Source organism: Apus apus, chromosome 2 (genome assembly GCF_020740795.1).
Source record: "Apus apus isolate bApuApu2 chromosome 2, bApuApu2.pri.cur, whole genome shotgun sequence".
In the NCBI taxonomy this organism is placed as follows: domain Eukaryota; kingdom Metazoa; phylum Chordata; class Aves; order Apodiformes; family Apodidae; genus Apus; species Apus apus.
The window spans coordinates 21,407,166-21,429,132 of NC_067283.1; the positions used below are offsets into that span (position 1 = coordinate 21,407,166).

A 21,967-nucleotide genomic window follows, 5' to 3' on the forward strand; every position below is an offset into this window, starting at 1 on the left:
AAAACAAAACACAGCCTTCTGAACATCTATCAGACTACGAGTTTACAAAAAAATTAATTCCTTGTTTCTTCTGGGGATGCACACTTCATCCTGAGGTCTCACATTACCCTAGAGTCACTGAATATTTTTTTCCAGTTAAAAAAGTTATTTCCCTTATACCTCTAATGGCAAAATAGTGTCAGGTACTGTGAGCAGTTAGTGAGCACGATTGATCTAATTAGGTAGTGATGCACTACACTTAGTCCTGGAGGTGGTGGGACTAGCTCAGCTATTTGTAAGATTTGCTCACATATTAATCTTGGATTGAAACCAAACGTCTTCTGAAGTTAAAAAACATCCAGCAGAGTTTATTAAAATACTGTTTCCTCTCATCTAGAAGATCAAAGACAAAAGGGCCATATAGAAGGTTGGTTCTTTTAGTACTGTCATTTTCTGACAGAGATTCATGGCTTCCTTTTTTTGACCTTTTTTTTGTTTACCAGACTAATAAAATATTGGAGCAGACTTGAGATGGTTGGAAGAAAGGAGACTTGGTGGAAAAACCCTGGTTTTGTTGCCCTATCTTCCTATTCCCTGGGTTTGGTGTTAGAACTTTTCATTCTCTAGTTTAGGTTTAGGATTTATACAGAATATATGCTAATACAATGATAATCTATCTGTTGCTAGTTCAGTTTCTGAAAGACAATAAATCACTCTTATTTGTTGTATCTGTCTAACACTTTTCATATTTGAGGTGACTCTCAAGCTGACTTTTCTAGCTGCTGTCCTACCTGAGACATGCCAATGAAAGGTGGGAGACCCTTAATATCAGGTGGCATTTCATTACCATGCAAGAAGTCTTCAGCACAGGAAAGACACGAACCTGTTGGAGCAGGTTCAGAGAAGGGCCACAAAAAATGATCAGAAGGATGGAACACCTCTCTTATGAGGAAAGGTTGGGAGAGCTGGGATATTTCAGTTTGGAGAAGAAAAGGCTCCAGGGAGACCTTATTGCAGCTTTTCAGTAAGGGTGGCTTATGAGAAAGATGGGGACAAACATTTTAGCAGGACCTGTTGCAATAGGACAAGGGGTAATGGTTTTAAACTAAAAGAAGTAGTTTTAGACTAGATATAAGAAAGACATTTTTTACAATGAAGGTGGTGAAATACTGGAGCAGCTTGCCCAGAGATGTGGTAGATATCCTATTCCTGGAAACATCTGAGGTCAGGTTGGACAGGGCTCTGAGCAAACTGAACAAGTTGAAAATGTCCCTGCTCACTGCAGGGGGGTTGGACTTGATGATCTTTAAAGTCTCTTCCAACCCAAACTATTCTAGGAGTCTAGGATTCTAAGAAGTTAATAAAATTCAATCACTGAGGGCAGTAGGCACCAAAATGACATGCTTGGTTTTTAAAATTTGTCTAAGCAAGTGTGTATTCTTCAGAATTGAGAGGGAAGACTAGCAAGGTGGGCCAGTTCCACAAGTTATAAATGAGCTCAAACGAAAATCCCACATCCCTTTTGGAAAAGAAGAAACGGGATTAACAAGGCTTCAGCACTGCCATGTAATTCACTTGAATTAGTTTAAAAATGCATTAGAAAGTACACAACACTGCTCATGATGTTTAAGAAATTGGTGGTTTTCTCGTTTATAACTGGCTGAGGCACACTTCCATGAGTAGGAAATAATTGTTCTTAAATGTCAGAGCCTATCTTCTCTGGGAAATACATATGATATATATCCTTGTTTCTGAAGAATATGATTAAAATGTAGTTTACTTGACCAAAATCAGGCAATTAGGCAAATACAATTGCAACGTTTTTTGTTTTGTCAGAAAGAGAGACAAAATCTATCCCCAATTTAAAAATCAGTCTTAAATGTGCCTTAAACACAAAATATGCAAAATATCAGCAGAGATTCCTGCAAAGATACAATTTATTTGCACAAGCACACAAAAAATTCTCTCTCTTTCCTCACAGAAACAAGGTGCTAACCCTGGAGGGATGGGGGAAGCAGAATGTAGTGGAGTCCCCAAAGCAGAAAATTGTTATTTAATGCATGGCTATTTAAAATAATCTAGAATTTCATACTTGCATCAGGTGGTTCAGATACCAAGTAAACCTGCAGAGAAAATAACTTTATTAGCTACTTTACACTACAAAATGTGGAATCACATTCAGTACTTACAGATACTTTTTTTTTCCCTCCTATCTGAACAGTTCTTAAGTATTCCGTGTGGCACGTGGTTTATTTGAAAAACTTCGACAGTGTTTCTTCCATTTCTAGGTCTATGGTGGCCCAGATTTCCTCTCTCCTAGACTAGCTCAGCTGTGTGTTTCAAGATCACCACAGAACCCACTGCGAGTTTCCACTACTGGCAATTCAGCCGTTGTCTATTTCAAAACAGATGCAGCAATGACAGGGAAAGGCTTTAATGCCTCCTGGCAAGAAAATCCAGGTGGTGAGTATACTGCTTAATACCAGGAGAAATTCAGAAAACCTTAGCATTGCAGGTCAGCCATGCAAGTGTTTGAAGTAGTCAAACAGCATAGGAATGGAAGCTGAAGGAGAATTTGGGTGTGACTGGGTTTGGTAACATTAAGAGATGCTGAAAATCACACAGAGAAAAAATTGTCTAACTAGCTTAAATCAAGGCCTTATTATGTATTTTATAACAGTTTGCCTATTTGTGGTTTTGTCTCTACATAGTTAATCAAGACATTCCTGTAATCAGAAAAGAACTTCTGCATGCTAGCAGTTCTTCCCACCCACACAGAGTCCTTTATTAGCTGAATGATGCTTTTGGTTTTAAAACTGTAAAGTGAAAAATATCTGAGAATGTGGCTTAACTTGGGGAACTTAGTGGACTCCAAAAATGTTTTGAGTGATTAGTAAATACTTGAACTTTATAAGGTTCATCCATCCCTCATGTGATTATTTGTACAAAGCCTTACTGGTAATCAGTAAAAGAAGAGACATGCTTAAAACACCCAACCACATCTCTGCATGAGAAAAGGGCAATTAGCAGAAAATAATTGCAATGAAAAGTGAGGAGAGGCAGATTTTAATTCTTGCAGTTTTGCTTGATTAAGCACACTGAATCATTACTTTGTCAAGGTTTATACTTCTCCATTCTCAAAAGTTTTATGAGAAAGGCAAATGTTTTATTTTTTTTAATAAAAGAAGTCTATAATAGTCCTTCAAAATAATCCCTTTCTGAGATCTGGTGGCTTATATTTTCTGCTTAGGACCCCTGAATCTTTCTGATCCCTTTATAGCATCTTGCCTGTTGTACTCCAGCCCTCCCCTAGGCTCCAAAATACCCATTCCCCAGAATGCAGTAAGAGTATAGTTTTATCCTTCCAGCAGACTACACCTGAGGGTGGAATCCTCAGGAAGCCCACAGCTGCATGGGTAAAGTAGAAATTTGACACTTGCTATTGTTGTACTGCTCCTGAGGAAGCTGGATCTCCTAGACGTCTTGATATTTTCAGAAATGTTTTTCTCACCCTTGTACTCAGTTAGGTGTGGTCATTGCTTCTCAGCATGCTAGGTCTGTGGCATTGATATGGATGGTGCTTTTGACTGCTTTTACAATATCTAGGATAGAGGGATAATTCAGCCTTTACAACATCTACTATCAGCTTACAAGCATTGTTGTTGCAGATTCACCAAGAATTATAATATTATACTTTCCCGAGAGTAATTTACTTTGATTTTTGTTGCAGACAGAACACTTCAACAATTGGAGCACTCATCTTACATAAGCTTCATGTAGAAAATATAAAAATGGAAGTGTTCTTCTCTTAGTTTAAAAATAGAGGTGAAATCTTGCTAAGCATGAAGATCTTGTGATTAAAGCTGATTGTCTTTTTCAGGCTGTGGTGGTATTTTCCAAGCTACCAGTGGGGAAATCCGTTCTCCAAACTATCCTCAACCTTACAATAACAACACAGACTGTTCTTGGATTATCCAAGTTGACTACAGCCACAGAATCCTACTGAATTTCACAGATTTTGACATTGAAAATCACCATTCATGTAACTATGATAATGTTGAAGTAAGTAACAACAGAAATTTCAAAAATTTCCTTAATGAGTGTCTGGCTGGTTTTCTTTATGTGTATCCAGATGCTCCTCAGTTGTCTGTTTAGTTGCTTCATTAGAGCCACTGCTCTCTTAAAAGCTTCACGTTGCTGCTGTTTTGTGAGCTTTTGTTGATGTTACTGAAATTCCAGTTGCTGCTCCATCAGTGCATGACAATGAAGAACTCTCCACCTCTCCAATTGGTGTTTTGGGAGCAGGGACACGAAATCCTCACCTTTGATGTCAGATTGCACTTCACTCAGTACAAAGGCATGTGGGGTCAGTACCAGTCTGATAAAGCACAGTGGCTGTAGCCCAAAATCCAGCTTTCGTCTCCTTGATAAATTGTCGTTCACAGAGAACTCAATTTGGCAGGAACTGGGACTCTCTTGAAAAAAGCATCAGTTTTTACAGCATTGCCTTGTAAAGCTTTTTTGTCCTGAACCAGAAAAAAAAGGAAATGTGTCCCCATTTTGCAGAGCAGAACTGAAGATTTCATTTGGGCACAAAGCGTCTTTGTACAATGACTGTTCTTTTTTTCTGGTTCTGAAGCACGGGGAAGTATGGTTATGTCTTTTCACTTAAATTATTCAGCTACATCAGTGGGATCATTGAAAGGGTAAATCTATTGGAAGAACTTCCAAGTCTTCTGTGGTATCACACAGGAGTAGAAAATCAGATTGCTTGACAGAAACTTGGGCCATCTAAAACAGCAGTAGTGGATTAAATACCCCCCAAAACCCAGCAGATTAAGGGCTAAATTCTAAAGAGATCTGAAGTACAAATTTCTGTTTTAAACCTGATGTCAGTGGGTGTAAGCATCTAAATGCTTTGTAAACAACTCAGCTCCCTGAGCTCAGGCACAGCTCCCATTGCCTTTATAGGCTGGATGTGGGCACTGGGTTTTTAATCATTGGGAAGCACCAGTCCTTCAGACGGCAGGGGAGATGGCTGTGACAGAGCTCTTTGCATGAGCAGAGTTTGCAGACCATAGCAGTGCAGCGACACTCCTTTTCCTCTGTTGCAATATGAGTGACTGTTGTTTGCTTCTCCTTTTTGGTTTTTTTGGGGATGACGGAAGAGGAAGTTACCCCTCAGCCCCAGGTGTGCAAACACAACTGAAGCAGCAGCGATGTGAGCAGGAGGGAGATTTACATTAAATGGAAGCATCAATCACTGCCCACCAAGTGGAGGGTGGTTTGAAAATCAATGAGAGAGAATGCTGATTTGAAGCCAAGAGATAAGGAAGGGCTCTGAGGCTCCAGTGTAGGAGGTACAGAAGAGCTCTTCAGTGCTAAAGTAGAGGAACCAGTAGGGCAAGAAAGAAGAGGATGAGGTTTCTTTACTTAGTATGCCAATAAGCAGATAATTACTTGGTACTAACACCTGGGTGTGATTTGTGTTCATCTCATTTCAAGGCTTTCTGTATCTATTTATTTGCTATATGTACTTGTCACACATTGGAACAGGCTGCCTAGGGACAGGGTTGAGTCACCATTCCTGGGAGATATTTAAAAGATATGTAAATGTGGTACTCAGGAGCACGGTTTAGTGGTTGACTTGGCAGTGCTGGGTTAATGGTTGGACTTGATGATCTTAGAGGTCTTGTCCAATAAAAATGATTCTAGGATTCTATTATTCCATATGCCTCACACGTAGCAGAACAGAGGGAGGAGACAGAGAGTGCCTGGGTATGTATAAGTAGATGTCAGACTGTTAATGGTTTAGGAATTGCATTCCAAAATCTGTGTAAATGGAAAATATGGGCAACTAAGGAAGCAAGTTGGTTGTTTTTTTCTCTTTACTATAGGAACAACTACTACATATGAGTAACACGGTGGTTCCACCCATTTCTATTTATTATTTTTTATAACTTATTTTTATGAATTTTAATTGCTCTATGAGTTCTCTTGGGGCTTCCCTCCACCCTGGAGTGTACCACTGGCCTTTTCCTTTATCCTTCCTCTTCTAGATCCAGTAATTTTTTTCCTGTGTTATGACTCAATATATTTGTATTTTTCTTTCTTGTAATGTTTTCCTTTTTTTATGGGAGCAAAATGGAGGGAGGGAAAATACTTGTGTCTGCTGATTTTTGTCTATGCAGCAGCTCCAAAGATCCCGGTGCATTTTTCAATTCTGCTAAATGATTTCACATGAGAGTCTGAGCACAGATGTAGTTTCAGCCAAATTAACTCTAAACCCGCAAAAGTAACCCACGGTGTAACTGCTCTGAGCTCCCTCTAGAGTTGATGGATGAAGTGCACAGAGAGCAGTCCAGCCACCAAAAAGCACATTCTTCGTTCAGCTAGCTGCCTAAATTTGGTTGATTCCTCAGTTTCTGTGCCTCAGTTCTGTTCTTAGAAAAGATTAACATATCTTAATCTGCTGTATGAGGATATATCAATTTCACTTTCCCTGAGCTCAACTATAACTTGGTTATATTCTGTAGAGAGCATAAGATCTTTGAGAAGACTTTTTGCTGTCACTGTCACCATATATAAGGCATATTTATTTAATTTCTCTTTGCATTCCAGCCTGTTTCTATGTGGAGAGTGTGTCTTACAACAACAACATCAACAATTGCTTCTTTGAAAAAAAATAGAGGGAAAGAAATAGTGAAGGCACTCATTTGTGTATTTTTTGCTCACGTGTTTAACCATTATTGTATCTGACCAGGAATCTGGGTCAGCAAGAGTTTCAAGTATTTGGAGACTCAAGGAGGACGTAGCTTGAAAAGCAGTGCTTGTAGCTGAAAAGGGGAGGGATAAATAGTTTGTTCTTTTCAGTGGTTTTGATTAAGTAAATGTTATTTTTATTTCCTGTTGCAGTATAAAAAATAGTACACAGGAATATAGAAATGTAAGCCTCTGGGAGCTGCTAGAGAAGGAGGTATGACTTCATTTATTCCAGGTGCTGGCAGAGAGTGTTTTCCAAGAGAGGACAGCTAGAAACGTGGAGTTTTTATGGCTCAGAAGACAAAAACTATCTTCTTTTTGTCATGTGCTTTTGCAAAATGCATGACACATTTGAACAACACGGCAATGAGTCGCTCAGTTATGTTCATTGTGGAAAGGAAAGAAAAAATTGCTGCTATGCGCAGTGCAAATGAAAACCTGGCTTTTGAGTAAGCAGATGCATAATTTTCCTTTACTCATGCAGCCACAGAAATGCATTTCTCAGATATTTTCAAAATAACTTCAAGAAGCTGTAGAGAGACACAACTCTTTCCTGAACTAGTGTGTGAATATTGTGGTCTCTGCTCTAGATTTAAGACTGCAATCCTCTCTATAAAATAGTTCAAGTTAATAAATAGCAGGTGAGCAAAAATTATGCAGCCAAAAAATATCCATGTGTTACTGTTTGTGCTTAACCTGTAGCTGCCTTAACTCCTAGGAGTTGCTGCTGTATCTCACTAAGTTTTATGCTGAGCTGTTGCTTGAACCAGATTTTTAGCAAGTGAAAAGGCTAAGAATTGTTATGGGTTTCTGAAAGAGGAGGCAGTACTCTCCTTCAAGCAAGCTGCCCATAAACAGCAAATACACTTGATTTAGAAAACATTCCTCTGACTTCACACTCTTCTAGTATTACCACAGAAAGACTCCTTTACTCCAGAAAGCTCTTGGAATGAAATGCCTACTTAGTCTCTTATGTTACTCATCCTTAATATCTTACTGAGTGAGAAAGCTCAAATACTGGAGTCTCACAACAGTCCATGTGTCAACAGTCATATCCTCAGCTGCGCAGAGTGGCACAGATGCATCAAAACCAGCAGTTTATGTGAACTGTAGTCAAGCCCTCTCTCTACACTGTCAGGGCAACTCTTATTCTCAGTTCTAGCATTTGAATAAAGTCTTGTCACTACACTCTCTAGGGAAAGACAGTATCCTAATTCTTAAGGATTATTCTGTAAGTCACTGGTTTTTTTCACATTCCATAGTTGATGGTTTTTTATTGCAGGCAGGCTGAGTAATATACAAAATATATGTGCAGAGGAAGAATAAACACTATGTATTAAAAGGCTAATTGTGGCAGGATGTCAAGAGAGAAGGGGTTGAGTGGATGGCTTTTGTGAGCCTCTATCAGGTACTCGTCTTTATAGACCTTGCAGTAGACCTAATACTCTGCCACAAGTTACCACACAGCTAGTTAATGTTAGAGGACCAAGGGCAAATGTTTAATTCATGAATACAGCATTGGCTATGTAGGCTAAGCAGGAATTTTGCCCTTTGTTTCTCAGCTCTGAGGTTTTTTTGAGATAGGTCACCTTTCTCTCAGCTACTGCTTTTATATATTTTTTTCATGAATGAGTACAAAGGTATTTGAATACTAGAGACAGAGACATTGTGCTGTGTTATACAGTCTGAGTAGAAATTTTTAATTAATTGGTGCTGCATTGCACAGACTGGCTGGAATTTGAGATATTTTGAGATAAAAGAGAACCTCAATAAGAAGTAAATTTCTTCTAACCCAATGGCATTATTTTGCTCGAAGCATTTTTTATATCTTTTAACATCCTATCTTCCAGTCCTCCTATCCTATATTTTTCTCTGCTGTGGGAAGCTGAGTCACAGGTTATATTAAATGATGCACCTGAGGTAATGCAGGACATTAATGCTGAAACAGGAACTGAAACTGACTGTTGCTGCTGCCCACTAGCTCAGGGGCTCTTCCTCTATCTGTCTTGCAACTGTGCTGATAGCTCCAGTGCTCATCACTTCTGAAGCCAGGCACAAAGGCTCTGAGACCAGCCCATGGCTCCAAACACAGCAGCAACAAATCACATCTTCTAGAGTGCTAGGAAAGATCAGTGGGAGACTCTGAGACTGTGGCCATTTTTCCTCTCTGTGGTTTCTCTTGTTACAATTTTGATGTTGCTTCAGCTAGAAACTCAATGGTTTTAACTTCACTATCCTTCTCTTCCTGATTGTGAAACAGAGAGGAAGAAAACTAAATTATCAGCTGTAAGAGGAAAAAAGAGAAGGAAGCCATTTGTGGTAAAATGGAAAGTGAAGTTTTGTAAACCTATCTTTACTTTCCTCCTCTGTTTTTGGTTGTTGCTTTTTTTTTTTTTTTAATTTTCTTTACTGTCTGCTTAAATAACACTTCAAGTATATCTTTGCAATTCAGCACCATAAAGCTAATATAAAGCCTAGATATATGGACTCGGATCCTTGTACCTGGGTACTTGTATCTAAAAACCATAATCCTAATTCCTTCTCTTTTTATATACAGTCATAGCTCCCACTGATTTACTAGTTGCATGTTAGGACCCATGTAAAAGTATTTACTGAGGCAAGATGTGTGGTTTAGTTGAATAAAAGCTACATGGGAAATCATCTTAGCCATTAACATAAAACAATAAATGCATGGGGATATTTGGATTATTAAAGGAGAGTTGCTTCCCTACCAGATACACATAGAGGAAGATGGTTACTTGACAGTTTTTTGTTTTTTTTTTTAATAAAGGCTACAGTAGCTTCAGCCTGGAATACATGCATTTTTTCGAAATGGCCACAAAATTAAGATAGGTAATGTGTAGTGTGTTTCCATGCCCAAGCCAGGGTTGTATCAGAATCAAAGTGCATGAAACATATGAAAGAGAATGAAATAAAAGTCTTTCAGTACTCCTCTTGAAATGTACTTAATTTGATCTTTTCTTAACAGGTATTTGATGGTCCTAGCAATGAAGCACAACTTCTTAGAAAACTCTGTGGAACACAGAATCCTCCTCCTATCACATCCTCCAAGAACCTGATGTACATCCGGCTGCGCTCTGATACAACCATCCAGCACAGGGGCTTCAGTGCTCGCTTTACTGAAGGTAATGTCATCCTTTACATTGGTGCATATTTATCTGATCACCAGTTTATTTCTATTAGGGATGATCTTTTAGCACAGTGGCTAATGTTTAACAGGACTGAATTTTTTCAAATTATACATCACAGAATTTAAAATCTAAGGACCTTAAATTATTTGATTGGGGAAAAAATATACTTTTTACAGCAAGACATCTAGCACACATCAGCTGCCTCTTATTCCTCCTCCCAGGAGGGTTAGCTACCCATAAACATCCCGAGAAAAATGTGCAGCTGTCAGTTTCCACAGACCTAGTGACAAAATAACATTTTGTATGTCTATCCATGCGCATGAATCTGAAAAGCTATAAAACAATTCCATGTGGTGTTGATGAAGTCCATGGATTCAAGACTGCAAAGCCTGCCAATCACCAACTCTCCAATTTGTGGAGGACTAATTGGTATTTTACATGGTTTCCTTTTTAATGAAAAATTATTCCAACTGGGTGGAATTATTAATGAAATTACATGCTATTTGATGATTGGTGGATTTATTTCATTTTTTTCACAATAGCTGTGGAAACATTTTTTCCCCAAGATACAGCCATTTTGTTTTTCCAGAGAAAAATTAATTTCTCTCTTTTTCTTCTTAGGATTCTTTTCACTATAAATTAATACTTTTCTCAGAAGTGTTGTGTGTTTTTTTTTCTTTTCACACAACTGCAGTTTTTGTTGATGCAGCTCACAAGAGGATCATGCCAATACAATGTGATGCTATCCTTGGGCATTGGAAAGTTCTGGAGAATTTCTTGTGATTTTTTTTCTTCCTAGTTGCCAGCACAGGCAAATGATCTAAGAAATGGGTGTATGACTGCACTATCCTGAAACCAAGTTATTTTAGCCCCGGGATTGCTCTTCTGGGCTATGAGGAGCTGGTAATGATTAATTGTTCCCAAGTCACCCTGGCTTCTCTCAGATGATCAGGTGCAGCATAGCCTGTGGATCCAGATCAAGAAAGCACACCCAATGCTGGGAGCTAGCCCTTAGGTCTCTTATTCTGATAAATTACTGTTGTGAATGTTATCCTCATTTCACATTGATGTAGCATGTTACATTTTATGCATTAGTTTTCACTATAGACTCTAAGATATGTGTTTTGTACGCATAAATATCTGTGCGTGTGTATATTTCATTCTAAAGCATGCGGAAGTTTCATAGAGTCAGATTCAGTTGGGGCAGCAATTTCCTCTCCTCTGTATCCTGCCAAATATCCAAACAATCAGAACTGCAGCTGGATTATTCAGGCTCAGGAACCATGTAAGTAAAAATGTCTTTCATAGGTAGTTGGGATGACTAACATCCTCATCTTCTTTTCTGTAATAACAATACAAAGTTCCTCTATTATTCCTCTAGGAAGTTCTGCATCCTGGTAGTTGGAGAGTGTGGATCTCCTAATCTGTCCAAAGTCAGATTTCACTGTAAAAGATTTAGTGCCTAGTGAGGAAAACAGTTTACAACTTTGTCATCTTAGCTGATTTACTGTGACTCAAGTGTTGCAATTATAAATGAGGAGTTGAATATTACGTGAAACTGGATTCGTTTGTGAGAAAATCTAAGGGTTTATATATAATTAACCACTTGTATAGCCAACCTTACTTTTTTTCTGAATTTTTCAAGTGAGAGTTGCTTTAGATCAAATCGATGCTGTTAACATTTTTAAAATTATTTAATTAAATAATGATAAAAGGTACAGACAAATTTCAATTTCAAACACAAATGTAAAAGATACATTCTGAGATGTTTCTGTCTAATTTTACAGAGATTTGTGATTGATCATTAAACACCAAGTATATTCCATCACATCCTGGTATTACTTTTAAGACCCAGTATTACCTTTACATTGTATAATATTCCTTAAAAAAATTACAATTAGGTAATAGTAGCCTGCTAATGTAATTTAAAATAAATATTCATTTTTTAACAGAAACTACTGAAGTTCAGTTGTTTGTCTGATATTTAGCCATTGTTGTTAAAAACATAGAAAGTTCTAATCACTTTTACATGTTTATTTTGCTAAGTTAGAAAATGAAAATTGAATTTCCAAAGAAAACACCAAAACAAAATCAAGAGATAAGCAATACTTTTTTTTTTAAATTTTATTTTTTATTTTTAAGATAGATTCTTTTACAAATACATAAAAAGGATTTAATCAAAGCTGTTCCTCACCTACAGAACATTTATTTTTAAAGCAAATCTTTATCTGGATTCAGGTTGAAAACTCCTACATAACTGTAGTCTCCTGAGTTACATCACTATGAGAGAGCATAAGAATGCTGTGTAAGAAGTAGCCTGTGTGTGTAGTGCCTTTCTCCACTTGCCACCAGGACCACCACACCCCACACCTTACAGGTGCATGTGGCTCCACTGTGCCAGTTGCACAGCATGGCAAAGCAGAGCTGTATACAGTGGATGTAGCCAATGGCAAACCATAGCAGAGTTCCTGCTCTGCTCTTACTGAGAAGACCAACAAGTCTCCTGCTCTTGCCACCCACTGTGTTTTTGCTTTTTGCTTTGTATCCTGAGGACCTGCATTGATAGGGGTAATTGACTGACCAGACAGGACACAAAGAGGCCCAATGCACTGACTATGCAGCTGAATGCCAGTCAGTGGCACCCTGCTGAATGCAGCCCTGAGTCCATGTCTGTCATTTCAGCTTATTCTAGCTAATTAATTGTAGCCCAGTGAGAAGCAAAATATTTGTGTCAAATTCAGACTCGGTCAATGTGGGAGAAAACTTAGTAATCATCTAAATGGCGAGATTATTTCTGACCTGCTCTAAATGCATAGGAGCTGTAAGGCTAGGAGTAACTCCAGTCTCAGACTGATGTTGAGGACAGGCTCTCTTCTTCCAGTCGTGATTTCCCCTTTGTTCATATCGGACAAGCAAGAGCAATACAAGAGTAAAAATACTCTCAGTCAGAAATCCTCTTTTTTCAGGACATAGCCTACAGTTCAAGGGTGTGGAAAATCCAATTCTGTACAAATATAGCTAAGGGTAGTTAATGATCCTTTAACCAGTCCAATTGATGTACATTACAAAATGATGAAAGAAACATCTCTAAGCCTGGAGCAGGGCAGCATCAATCCACATTTTGTCTGGATCTATGGTATAGATCACAAAGGGACAGAAGGTCATGGATATGTAGAAGTAAGTTTTGTTTCTGAGTGTGTGTAAATTTTCCATGTTGAATTTGCTGACACTTTTCAGTATAAAATAAAGTTGTTCAGATATTAGGAAATTTAGGTTCATGTGTATGTGTTAAATCTTACATTTCTAAAGTTGATTGTACTAGGAAGTACTGAAATATGAAGAGATTTACCAGGACTTGTGCAGTAAGGATGAATGCACTTCCATCAAATTCACTCACCGTAACAGGGATTAAACTACTTCAGACGTTATGCTTTATAGGGACTGATTGACTTCAAGAGAGAAAAGATGGTACATATGTTTACATGTAATTACTTCTCTGTGAAATGCCAAACTTCTTTTCAAATTTTTTTTTTTGCTGTTGCCAGTCAACCACGTCACACTCTCATTCACTGATTTTGATATCGAAAACGACAGACAAAATTGTACAATGGATTTTGTAGAGATATTGGATGGGAATAACTACGAGGCTCCTCTTCGAGGTATTATGCCTTTCCTTTGTTTATTTCATATATAGAACTACACTCAAGATACGAAGGCGAAGGTTTTCTGTAGGTATTATTTTTAATGGATTTTCTCTGATAAAGGGAGGCTTCTTGGCCACTCTGGCCAGAGGAGATTGGGGACCAGGAATGGAGTATAAGTCTTCTGTGTGAATGGCACAGTCCTTCCAGGCTCTGATGGGATTCCTGCTAAGCTGTGGTTTGGAGTTGACTCCATCTGCCTTTTTCTTCCTCCTTAGGTGAACAAAATTCAGTTTAAACTGAATCTCCAGTTAACTCTACAAGAACATGACGTAACCCACACTCATGAGCACAGAACACAGTAAACATAGGTGAAGAAAGCTGCTGAATCTGGGAGCAGAAAATGGATTTTCCTCAACCCCTGGAAAGCCTGATTTTCTGCTCGCTCTTGAATTTTTTAGTTTTCTCCTGACATCTCTGTCCAGAGCCATCACTTACAAGTGACAGGAGTGGTCAGGAGCAGCAAAATTCAGTGCTTTTACTGCCAGTAAACCTTGAGAGACCCTTGGCCACAGGGTGGTCCTGACTCCCCTCACATCCCCATGGTAGCCTCAAATTCCTTTCTGGGAAATTTGGCATATATGTGCCTGATTATGCTCTCCCTTACTCTTGCATATGCTTCCTTGGCAAAAAAATGAGACTGTGCTCAATTTAAACAGTTTGCAACTAAGAACAGAATTCATTTTTTTTTGTCTCTTACCCTTGGCTTTCATTTGGCAAGAGGACGAGGATACCAGCTGCCATCTTATTTTTTTTGTTGTCAAATGCCTTTCTGCTGGATCATGATTTATATTCCTAATCCCCATGTTATAATCTATTACAAGAGAACTAGTCTGATATTTGTCATTTGTTTTTTTCATCAGAAACCAGTTAAGTGAAATGGGAGCTACTGTCACATATATTTGTTAGGATTTTGTTTCTCAAGGAGACTGTAATTTCTGAATAGAGTGGACACAAAGAAGCTCAATGACAGGATAGCCAGTGACTAGGGTACCTGAAGTGCAGGAAGTCCTTCCTCTGTTAAAAAAAAATTGCTACTAGAGTTGAATTCTTTGCTTTCTGAGTATTTAATTTTTTTGTGGATTGAATTGACAACTTCAGTGGTAAGTGACAAATGTTACTCCTGGTTGCTGTCAGGCATTAACTCCAAATTTTAAGTTAGCAATAGTGTTACAAGCTTGACACTCCGGTTTTTTCTTTCTGGCTGGTTCTCTTTCAGGGCGTTACTGTGGCACTACTATCCCATATCCTGTCACTTCTTTTGGTAATGCCTTGGTGGTGAACTTCATCTCAAACAACAACATTACTGCCAGGGGCTTCCATGCCACCTATGCTGCATCATCATCAGGTAAGTCCATATGACAGGTGTTTCTACATTATACCTCCAACTTCTAAGAAAAAGAATAGAACCTGTATGTCTGTCTCTCTGGCATTCCCTCTTTTAAAATCCCCTGTTGGTCTTCCCCTTTTTTGGCCAAGGTCTCAGCAAGTGTAGCAGCAAGCTAAAGGAAAAGGAAACAAGGAGAAATGCTTTCCTAATTAGCAAAGGCTCTGGCTCTGTCAAGGTATTTTTTTTTTTTTTTAATGTCATCCTACTCAAGCCTCTGCTATCTCCTTCTTGTTGCAGCCTGCGGGGGTACTTTCCACATGGACAGAGGAGCTTTCAACAGCCCTGGCTACCCCGATCCATATCCACTCAACACGGAATGTGTCTGGATGATTCTCAGCTCCCCTGGCAACCGGCTTCAGCTGTCCTTCATGTAAATACATTGCTAGAGGTTATTATTCAGGCTTTTAAGGAACCTGAAGGAAGGATGCTCTGTGTTTATTAGGAAATATAATTACCAGATGATAAAACTGAAACATATTTTCAGAGTAACTTGGAAAGAGAACACAGCAGTGGTTAGTGGCAGCTTGCAATCTGTGCTCCCCTCTCTTAGTCATTGCTTATATTAGGGCACATACATCATTATATAAATAGGTGGTTTATTGTTTAAGCAATATAGGACACTGAAGAAGCCTGTTCTTACTCACTTATAAACAAAAAGAGGAAATTTAGCATTGCTCTTCCTTTTCTTTACAAAGGAAATTCCTATTATTTCCTTACTACCAGATTCATTGTAGTATTTATTATATAGCTGAGTAATACAAAGGGCTCAGATACTCCACAGATCGTAGGGTTAGATTGATATTAAAATCTTCACAACTTCTCAAACTATTATAGCAGTAGAGGTACAACAGAGGTCAGGAGAATATCTGAAGGAATTTTGTTTTCCCTTCAGCAAAGTAACTTTCCTTTCCAGACTTCTGACAGGAAAGTCATGCGTGATCCACGGAACAATGTGGAGTCCTTTACCAGGGTCATTAGGTTTTTCTTTACTCATGAGGTGGTTTTCTGAGCCTTTCTGTTTCCTGGCATCAAACAGTGCCTGCTGCCACAAAGGAGAACACTGACTCATTGCAAAGCTTATCAAGAATCAGCAGGAAAAGAAAAATAATTCTAAAACCTGCATTTACAGTTAATTGGGACAAAAGGAAATTTTGCCCAGTAACATGCTGACTGCATAAGGTGTAATTTGTTAGGCACGTACTGATTCACTAACTCAATAAAAAGGACATTCTATTCCTCCTTCACTCAGTGAAGCAGAGGAAAAGTGCTACAGCCTGAAAACATATTCAAAATAATGAATAACAACTTTTCAGAACTAAGCCAGAAATCTAATGTGAAGCAGAAACTATCAGTGGAACAGACATTCAGTTACATAAAGTGACACTGAGTAGATGTAAACTCTTTTTCTTCAGTTACACATAGCTGAAAGGCCAGCTGTAAATACTGGACAGCATGGAGTAATTGTGTTCGAAAGCAGTATTTATTTTATTTTATTTTATATTATGGGTTTACAAAGTTTTGTTGGCATGAGGCATTCATTTTTTTCAGCTCCGTCTGAACAGAAAAGCCTTTCTTGCAATTTGAGGGTTAGTTTTAAATTAGTCTGAAGTATATCCAGATGAGCAGTCAGAACCATTTCACAGCATGTGTACACTGAACACATATGGCTATATTCAGGACTGAAGGGGAGGAGTTGTTCCCAGAAAATCAGAAAGCATGAATATTTGGGGCATTGGTTGTAAGAGGCACTCTCCAGAATCTTTGCTACATACTCATAGCCTGCTTCTGAAAATGTGTATTGGATTGAATCAAAGCACTTCACTTAGAATAAGGTAATGATTTAAAAAATGTATTTAGCATTCAGCTTCATGAAATAATTTAAAATTTATAATGTGATTACTAAATCCCATTCCTTTCTAAGAGAAGAATTGGTTTGGAAGAGTTCATAGCAATACGTATTAATATTTTGCACACCCAGCTGTGTGAAGCTCAGAGAGGCCAGAGAAGCAGTAACACTTTCTAATTCTGGAGAAACTGCTAAGGGATTTATAACTTCTGAGGTGATAACTACAAATTAATCTAGGCTTCTGGGAATTGTTTTCTCACTGAAGATCATACTGAAACAGTACACATATAAAGGGTCTGCAAACTGATTTGTAAGGCTAGAAGTATTCTCTGCACCTAATAGATGTACACACAATAAATAGTCTGACCTGGGCTTATATTCAAAATCTGTTTTATATACCAGGGGCTTTCTGTGTTTCATGGTTGGAGAACCAAGAAACATTACAAGTAATTGAGAACTCTGAACAATTATAACTTTGCAAACTCTGACATAAAATAAGGAGCTAGAAAGAACAGAACACTGTGTCAGCAGCACTGCCAGGTGATGAGCAGTGACATCTGGGTTCTGGAGCGTTTTGTTGCTGCCCACTTCTTAACTGTTATGGTAGAATACCAGCTACAGGGGGATTTGTGGCCTGGCAGGGCAAACTCTTAAGTATGTGCCAGTCATTTTCCTGCTAATGCTCTTCTACTGCTATTGGAACAGAGTATTTCAGGTGGAAGATAGTAGCAGTTGCACCAAAGATTACCTGGAGATTCGTGAAGGGAACGATACAGGCGAGGTGGCAGGACGATTCTGCGGGAACTCCTTGCCTTCCAATTATACATCTACTGTTGGACATGTCCTGTGGATCAAATTTGTCTCAGACAGCTCAGGCACTGATGTTGGCTTCAGGGCCACATTCTCTCACTGTAAGTAAATGTTATTTAACTAAAATTATTGTTCTTCCATAGCACTCCCAAAATTATTTTTAAAAGTGAAATTTTGGCCCTGTAAAGTCTATTAGAAAATGCTTGTTCAGGTCAGCAATGCCAGGAATTCTCTTAAAAATATTTTGTAAAATATCTGCTGAATGTAAAGGGATGCTCTAAAACATATTAGAACAGAACTCGTGTATATGTAAGTGCATTAAGTATAACATAATCAGAAAAACTAGACATGACCTTCTATCTGTTTAAATTATCGTAACAGACAATGTTTTTTCAAATTTATCATATTATCCTTCCAGAAGCAAAAATTTCCATGGATTATAGAAAATAAAATTCCCTCTGTTTCACTGACTCTTTTCTAACAGTTTATCACCTGGTTTTTAGATTCTTCCTTCAGAAGTTCTGGGCTGTGAAGATACGAATAAGGGCTATATGCTGAAAACTTCTATGGCAGTGCAAGTTTATCAGTAGCCTGTTAGAGTTAAACCATCTGACCATGTGTGTTTGCTACCTGAGAGTGAGCAATGGTATTTAATATTTATGTTGCCACTTATTAAGCAAGTGTTAAATTAAGAAAAAAGCATTTATTTCTCAGCTTTTCCACTTTGCTTTTTGAATATGACAGTCCATCTTCCAGTTTGGATCTAGGTGCCATCAGCCAGGGAGCAGAATTAGAAGAAAAGGAAATGATGCCAGTTCATAGATCCAAAATTTCAAGGGACCATTGCAGACATCAGTCTGACTTGCTGCATGACCAGACTGCTGAAGCTAAACATCCACAGCCATTCTGATTACACAAGCTGAACTTCAAATAATTTTCCTTACTTTGAGACTTTTACTACTCATTTTCAAAAATAACTATCAGTAGTTCAGAGTTCAGTCAAACCAGGACCATTTTTTACCAGAACACACAAAGCATTTGGAAAAAAAATATATATTTAATGCTTCTTGGGAGGAAATTAACAGAAAGTAGGCAGAGTTAAGGGATAATTTAGATGTGCCATCTTCCCACCTCTCCTATATGTAAAGCCACACAGCCTGAATGGGGAATTTCCCTCAGATAAGGGCACATTGCATCTCTCACAACAAGAAAATAATTACATGTGCACCCTAGACCTGTCTGAAACACAAGTCTGTGCCTCACGGCACTGTCTAGACCTAAGTAAGTGAAGTCAGATAGGCTGAAAGCTGTATTTCAGGCTGGGCCCTAATGCTGCTTTTAATCTATGTGAATTAGAGGCATCAGTTGTCTCTTGTTTTTCAGTGTATGGAAATGACATTGTGGGAAACAGAGGACAAATAGCTTCACCACAGTGGCCCAGAAGTTACCCTCACAATTCCAACTACCAGTGGCGAATAAGCGTTAATGCTTCACAGGTTATCCACGGACATATCCTGCAGATGGATATTGAAAATAATCACAGATGCCGTTATGACAAGCTAAAGGTGATTTCATTGTGAGAAGCTGTTTTATTTCAATAAACTTTGATAAAAATTATGAATGGAGAAATCTGCAAGAGGAATGGGGAGAATTTCTGAGGATTTGGTGTGGCTTATTGGTTTTGCTGTGTTGTCTTTTTAATAATTATTAGCTATAGGAAGGGTTACATACTCTTTGGCTCCCTAACAGGTATTTTCATTTTCAAAGTTTCATAAGTCCACAATGGTGCAATTCTGATTTTTCAAATAAAATAATTGCAGGTCAGATACCAAATTAAATTTTCATCTGTGCTGGTTCAGTTGAAGACAACAGTAATGATAACACCTCAGTGCCTCTAAAAATATGGTTATCTAAAATCCTACAGGGAACAATTCTTTATTTCCACCTTCTTTGCTTTCTGGATCAATCATTTGCTGTTGGCAATAGGAAGGTTCCTCTTTCTTCCTATTTGATTGTTTTTCTTTACCTTCCTGTAATGCAGTCTAGCCAGGCTAAAAAATACAGCACACATGGTGCTCAACAAAATGGAACAACAGAGGCAACAACTTCTTTCTGAACTTAGCTAAAGATAACTACTTAGTTCAATAAAGTAAATCTCTACTTGTTTTGCAGTGTTTTTTTGTTCGGTTGGGATTCTTTTAACCATTTGATTCACTAATTATCCTTATATTTCATCTTTGGAAAAGAGAAAATTAATACTAGTTCAATATATTCAGTATATTAAATTAATTATTAATTCACTGATAACCAAATTCAATATTAGTTCAGGAAGGAAATATAACTTTCTCCTTCATCTCATGTCAGATTTTAATGGTATCTTCTTTCTTCTAACTCAGCCTGCCTTTCTTTGTCTATTCCTCTGAAAGTGAAGTGAGTTTTTGAGATCAGGTAGATATTCAATGGGTATGAATCAGCCTGACCTTTAACCTGACTTGAAGATCTTCAATGTAGTGTTAGTGTTTATGTATTATTTCCTGGCTTTCTCTATTGGACATTTTTTACTGGAGGGAAGAGGACAAGAACACAAGTAGTTTAGAAAGGTGACAAAAGAGAGGCATCTTTTAACCTGCCAAGAATGTGTCTTATAAATATATACAAGAAAAAAAATATTATTAGATGTGTATTTGATAGAATCAAAAGTATATAGGGGAAAAAATAAAAGAAAATCAGTGCCTTGTGGTCCAGCAGATTGTGTTGGGTTTTTTCCTCAGCAGGGAATAAGATTGTACCAGTGGACTTTTTTATCATGGGAAGCCAGTTCATGTCCCCCAGAAGCAGACCTGTGATGGGGCATGAGCTGAATTTGATGACTTTTCATTCAGATCCTTCTTCTGTGAAAAAATCAGAGTTAACAGTATATAATGGAAAGGAAGATTTTGTTCAATTTATTTTATGAGAGAGATTTCTCTCTAACTGGGATTTGCTGAAAAATCCCATAGTCATTTTAAAAGGGTATTTTACTCCTTGGAAACTTGCTGAGTATGGGGCAAATGAAACTGTGTGAGGAATATCACCATTCTCCTTGTCTCTGCAGGTTTATGATGGGCCCACCATTCATTCTCGTAATATTGCAACATACTGTGGTGCAGACCCTGCTTCTTTTGCATCATCTGGAAGTTCAATGACCATCCAGTTCCAGTCAGATTCATCTGTGACTGGAAAAGGCTTTCTTTTGGAGTGGTATGCAGTGGATGCTTCTGCTGTTTCACACACCATTGCTAGAGGTGGGTTTTCACTGGGTTGCACGATTAAAAGTAATATAGCCAATGTTATACTGAGCTTTACTTTAAAAACTTCAAACCAGTTTCCACATAAGAGAAAGGCCTAGCTATTAACAAGGGTAAAGCTTTCCTTGACATTATAATCAAACATTTTTATAGCTTTTTAAAGTTCCAGGGACTCTCAGATATACAGTTTTACAATGTTTTAAAAATAAACATATTGATAGAAGGGCATTTTTCTTGACATAGGTATTTAATGAAAGCTAAACATTTCATATACTTTCTCATGAAAGTATCCCTCTTGAAATACCATTCTTAAATGACTGGCCATTTTGATATGAAACCTTTCAGTATAATGTATCTAATACCCATAAATAAAGAGAATGTATTCAGAATGGTCTTGTACCTCTGACAAATAGTTCCTGGAAGGAGTGTGAATATGCTTCTTGTACCATCGATTTTTCTCAGAGCAAGTTCAACAAGAGAAAGTTAAGACTAACTAGCACATAGTGCAATGTCTTCTTTCTAAACCTGAAGGCAGATTTCTGGGGACAGAGGAACTAAGGATCCCTAAGGATCCCTGAGGCTCTGCAGGATAGTAGCAGTATGTAATGGGTTTAAGTGCTCCTCAGGATAATGGCAATATGTAACAGGTTTACTGAGCTACTAGGTATATTAGCAGGGACTCCATCTTGATCTAAACTTACAGCTGAGACATTAGGAGTGGAGAAAGAAAAGTACTTCAATTTCAGGGAGCTTGAAATTGTTTATATATTTCTGGTTATATATGCACCATTCCTTTCTGATGTGCAACCTGTGTTAAACTGTGGTAGATGCTCTTAGGTCTTTTGCCAGATGTTTCTTGTGGTTAAGTAAGTCACATCATTGCTGCACTGACTAGCAGAGGAACGTCCTTGCAGGTGAGCATTTTCAGGTTTTGTACTCCCAGTCCAAACTGAAGGAATGCTTGAAGAAATGCATTCCTGTGACTACACATGACTGTGTCCCATTATGCTTAATTATAAGACTGTCATCTTAAATTAAAC

At 38.0% G+C, this 21,967-nt stretch overlaps 1 protein-coding gene across 1 annotated transcript in view; it reads left to right on the forward strand.

Annotated features, from left to right (window-relative positions):
* CUBN (cubilin) overlaps positions 1–21,967 on the forward strand; it is a 143,233-nt gene that overhangs the window by 69,825 nt on the left and 51,441 nt on the right. Inside the window, exons 30-39 of the mRNA XM_051610631.1 lie at positions 2,268–2,442; positions 3,860–4,041; positions 9,731–9,887; positions 11,062–11,178; positions 13,439–13,552; positions 14,814–14,942; positions 15,222–15,354; positions 17,536–17,741; positions 19,024–19,205; positions 20,735–20,924. Of these exons, the coding sequence (XP_051466591.1) occupies positions 2,268–2,442; positions 3,860–4,041; positions 9,731–9,887; positions 11,062–11,178; positions 13,439–13,552; positions 14,814–14,942; positions 15,222–15,354; positions 17,536–17,741; positions 19,024–19,205; positions 20,735–20,924 (1,585 nt within the window). The remainder of the gene's footprint in view (positions 1–2,267; positions 2,443–3,859; positions 4,042–9,730; positions 9,888–11,061; positions 11,179–13,438; positions 13,553–14,813; positions 14,943–15,221; positions 15,355–17,535; positions 17,742–19,023; positions 19,206–20,734; positions 20,925–21,967) is intronic.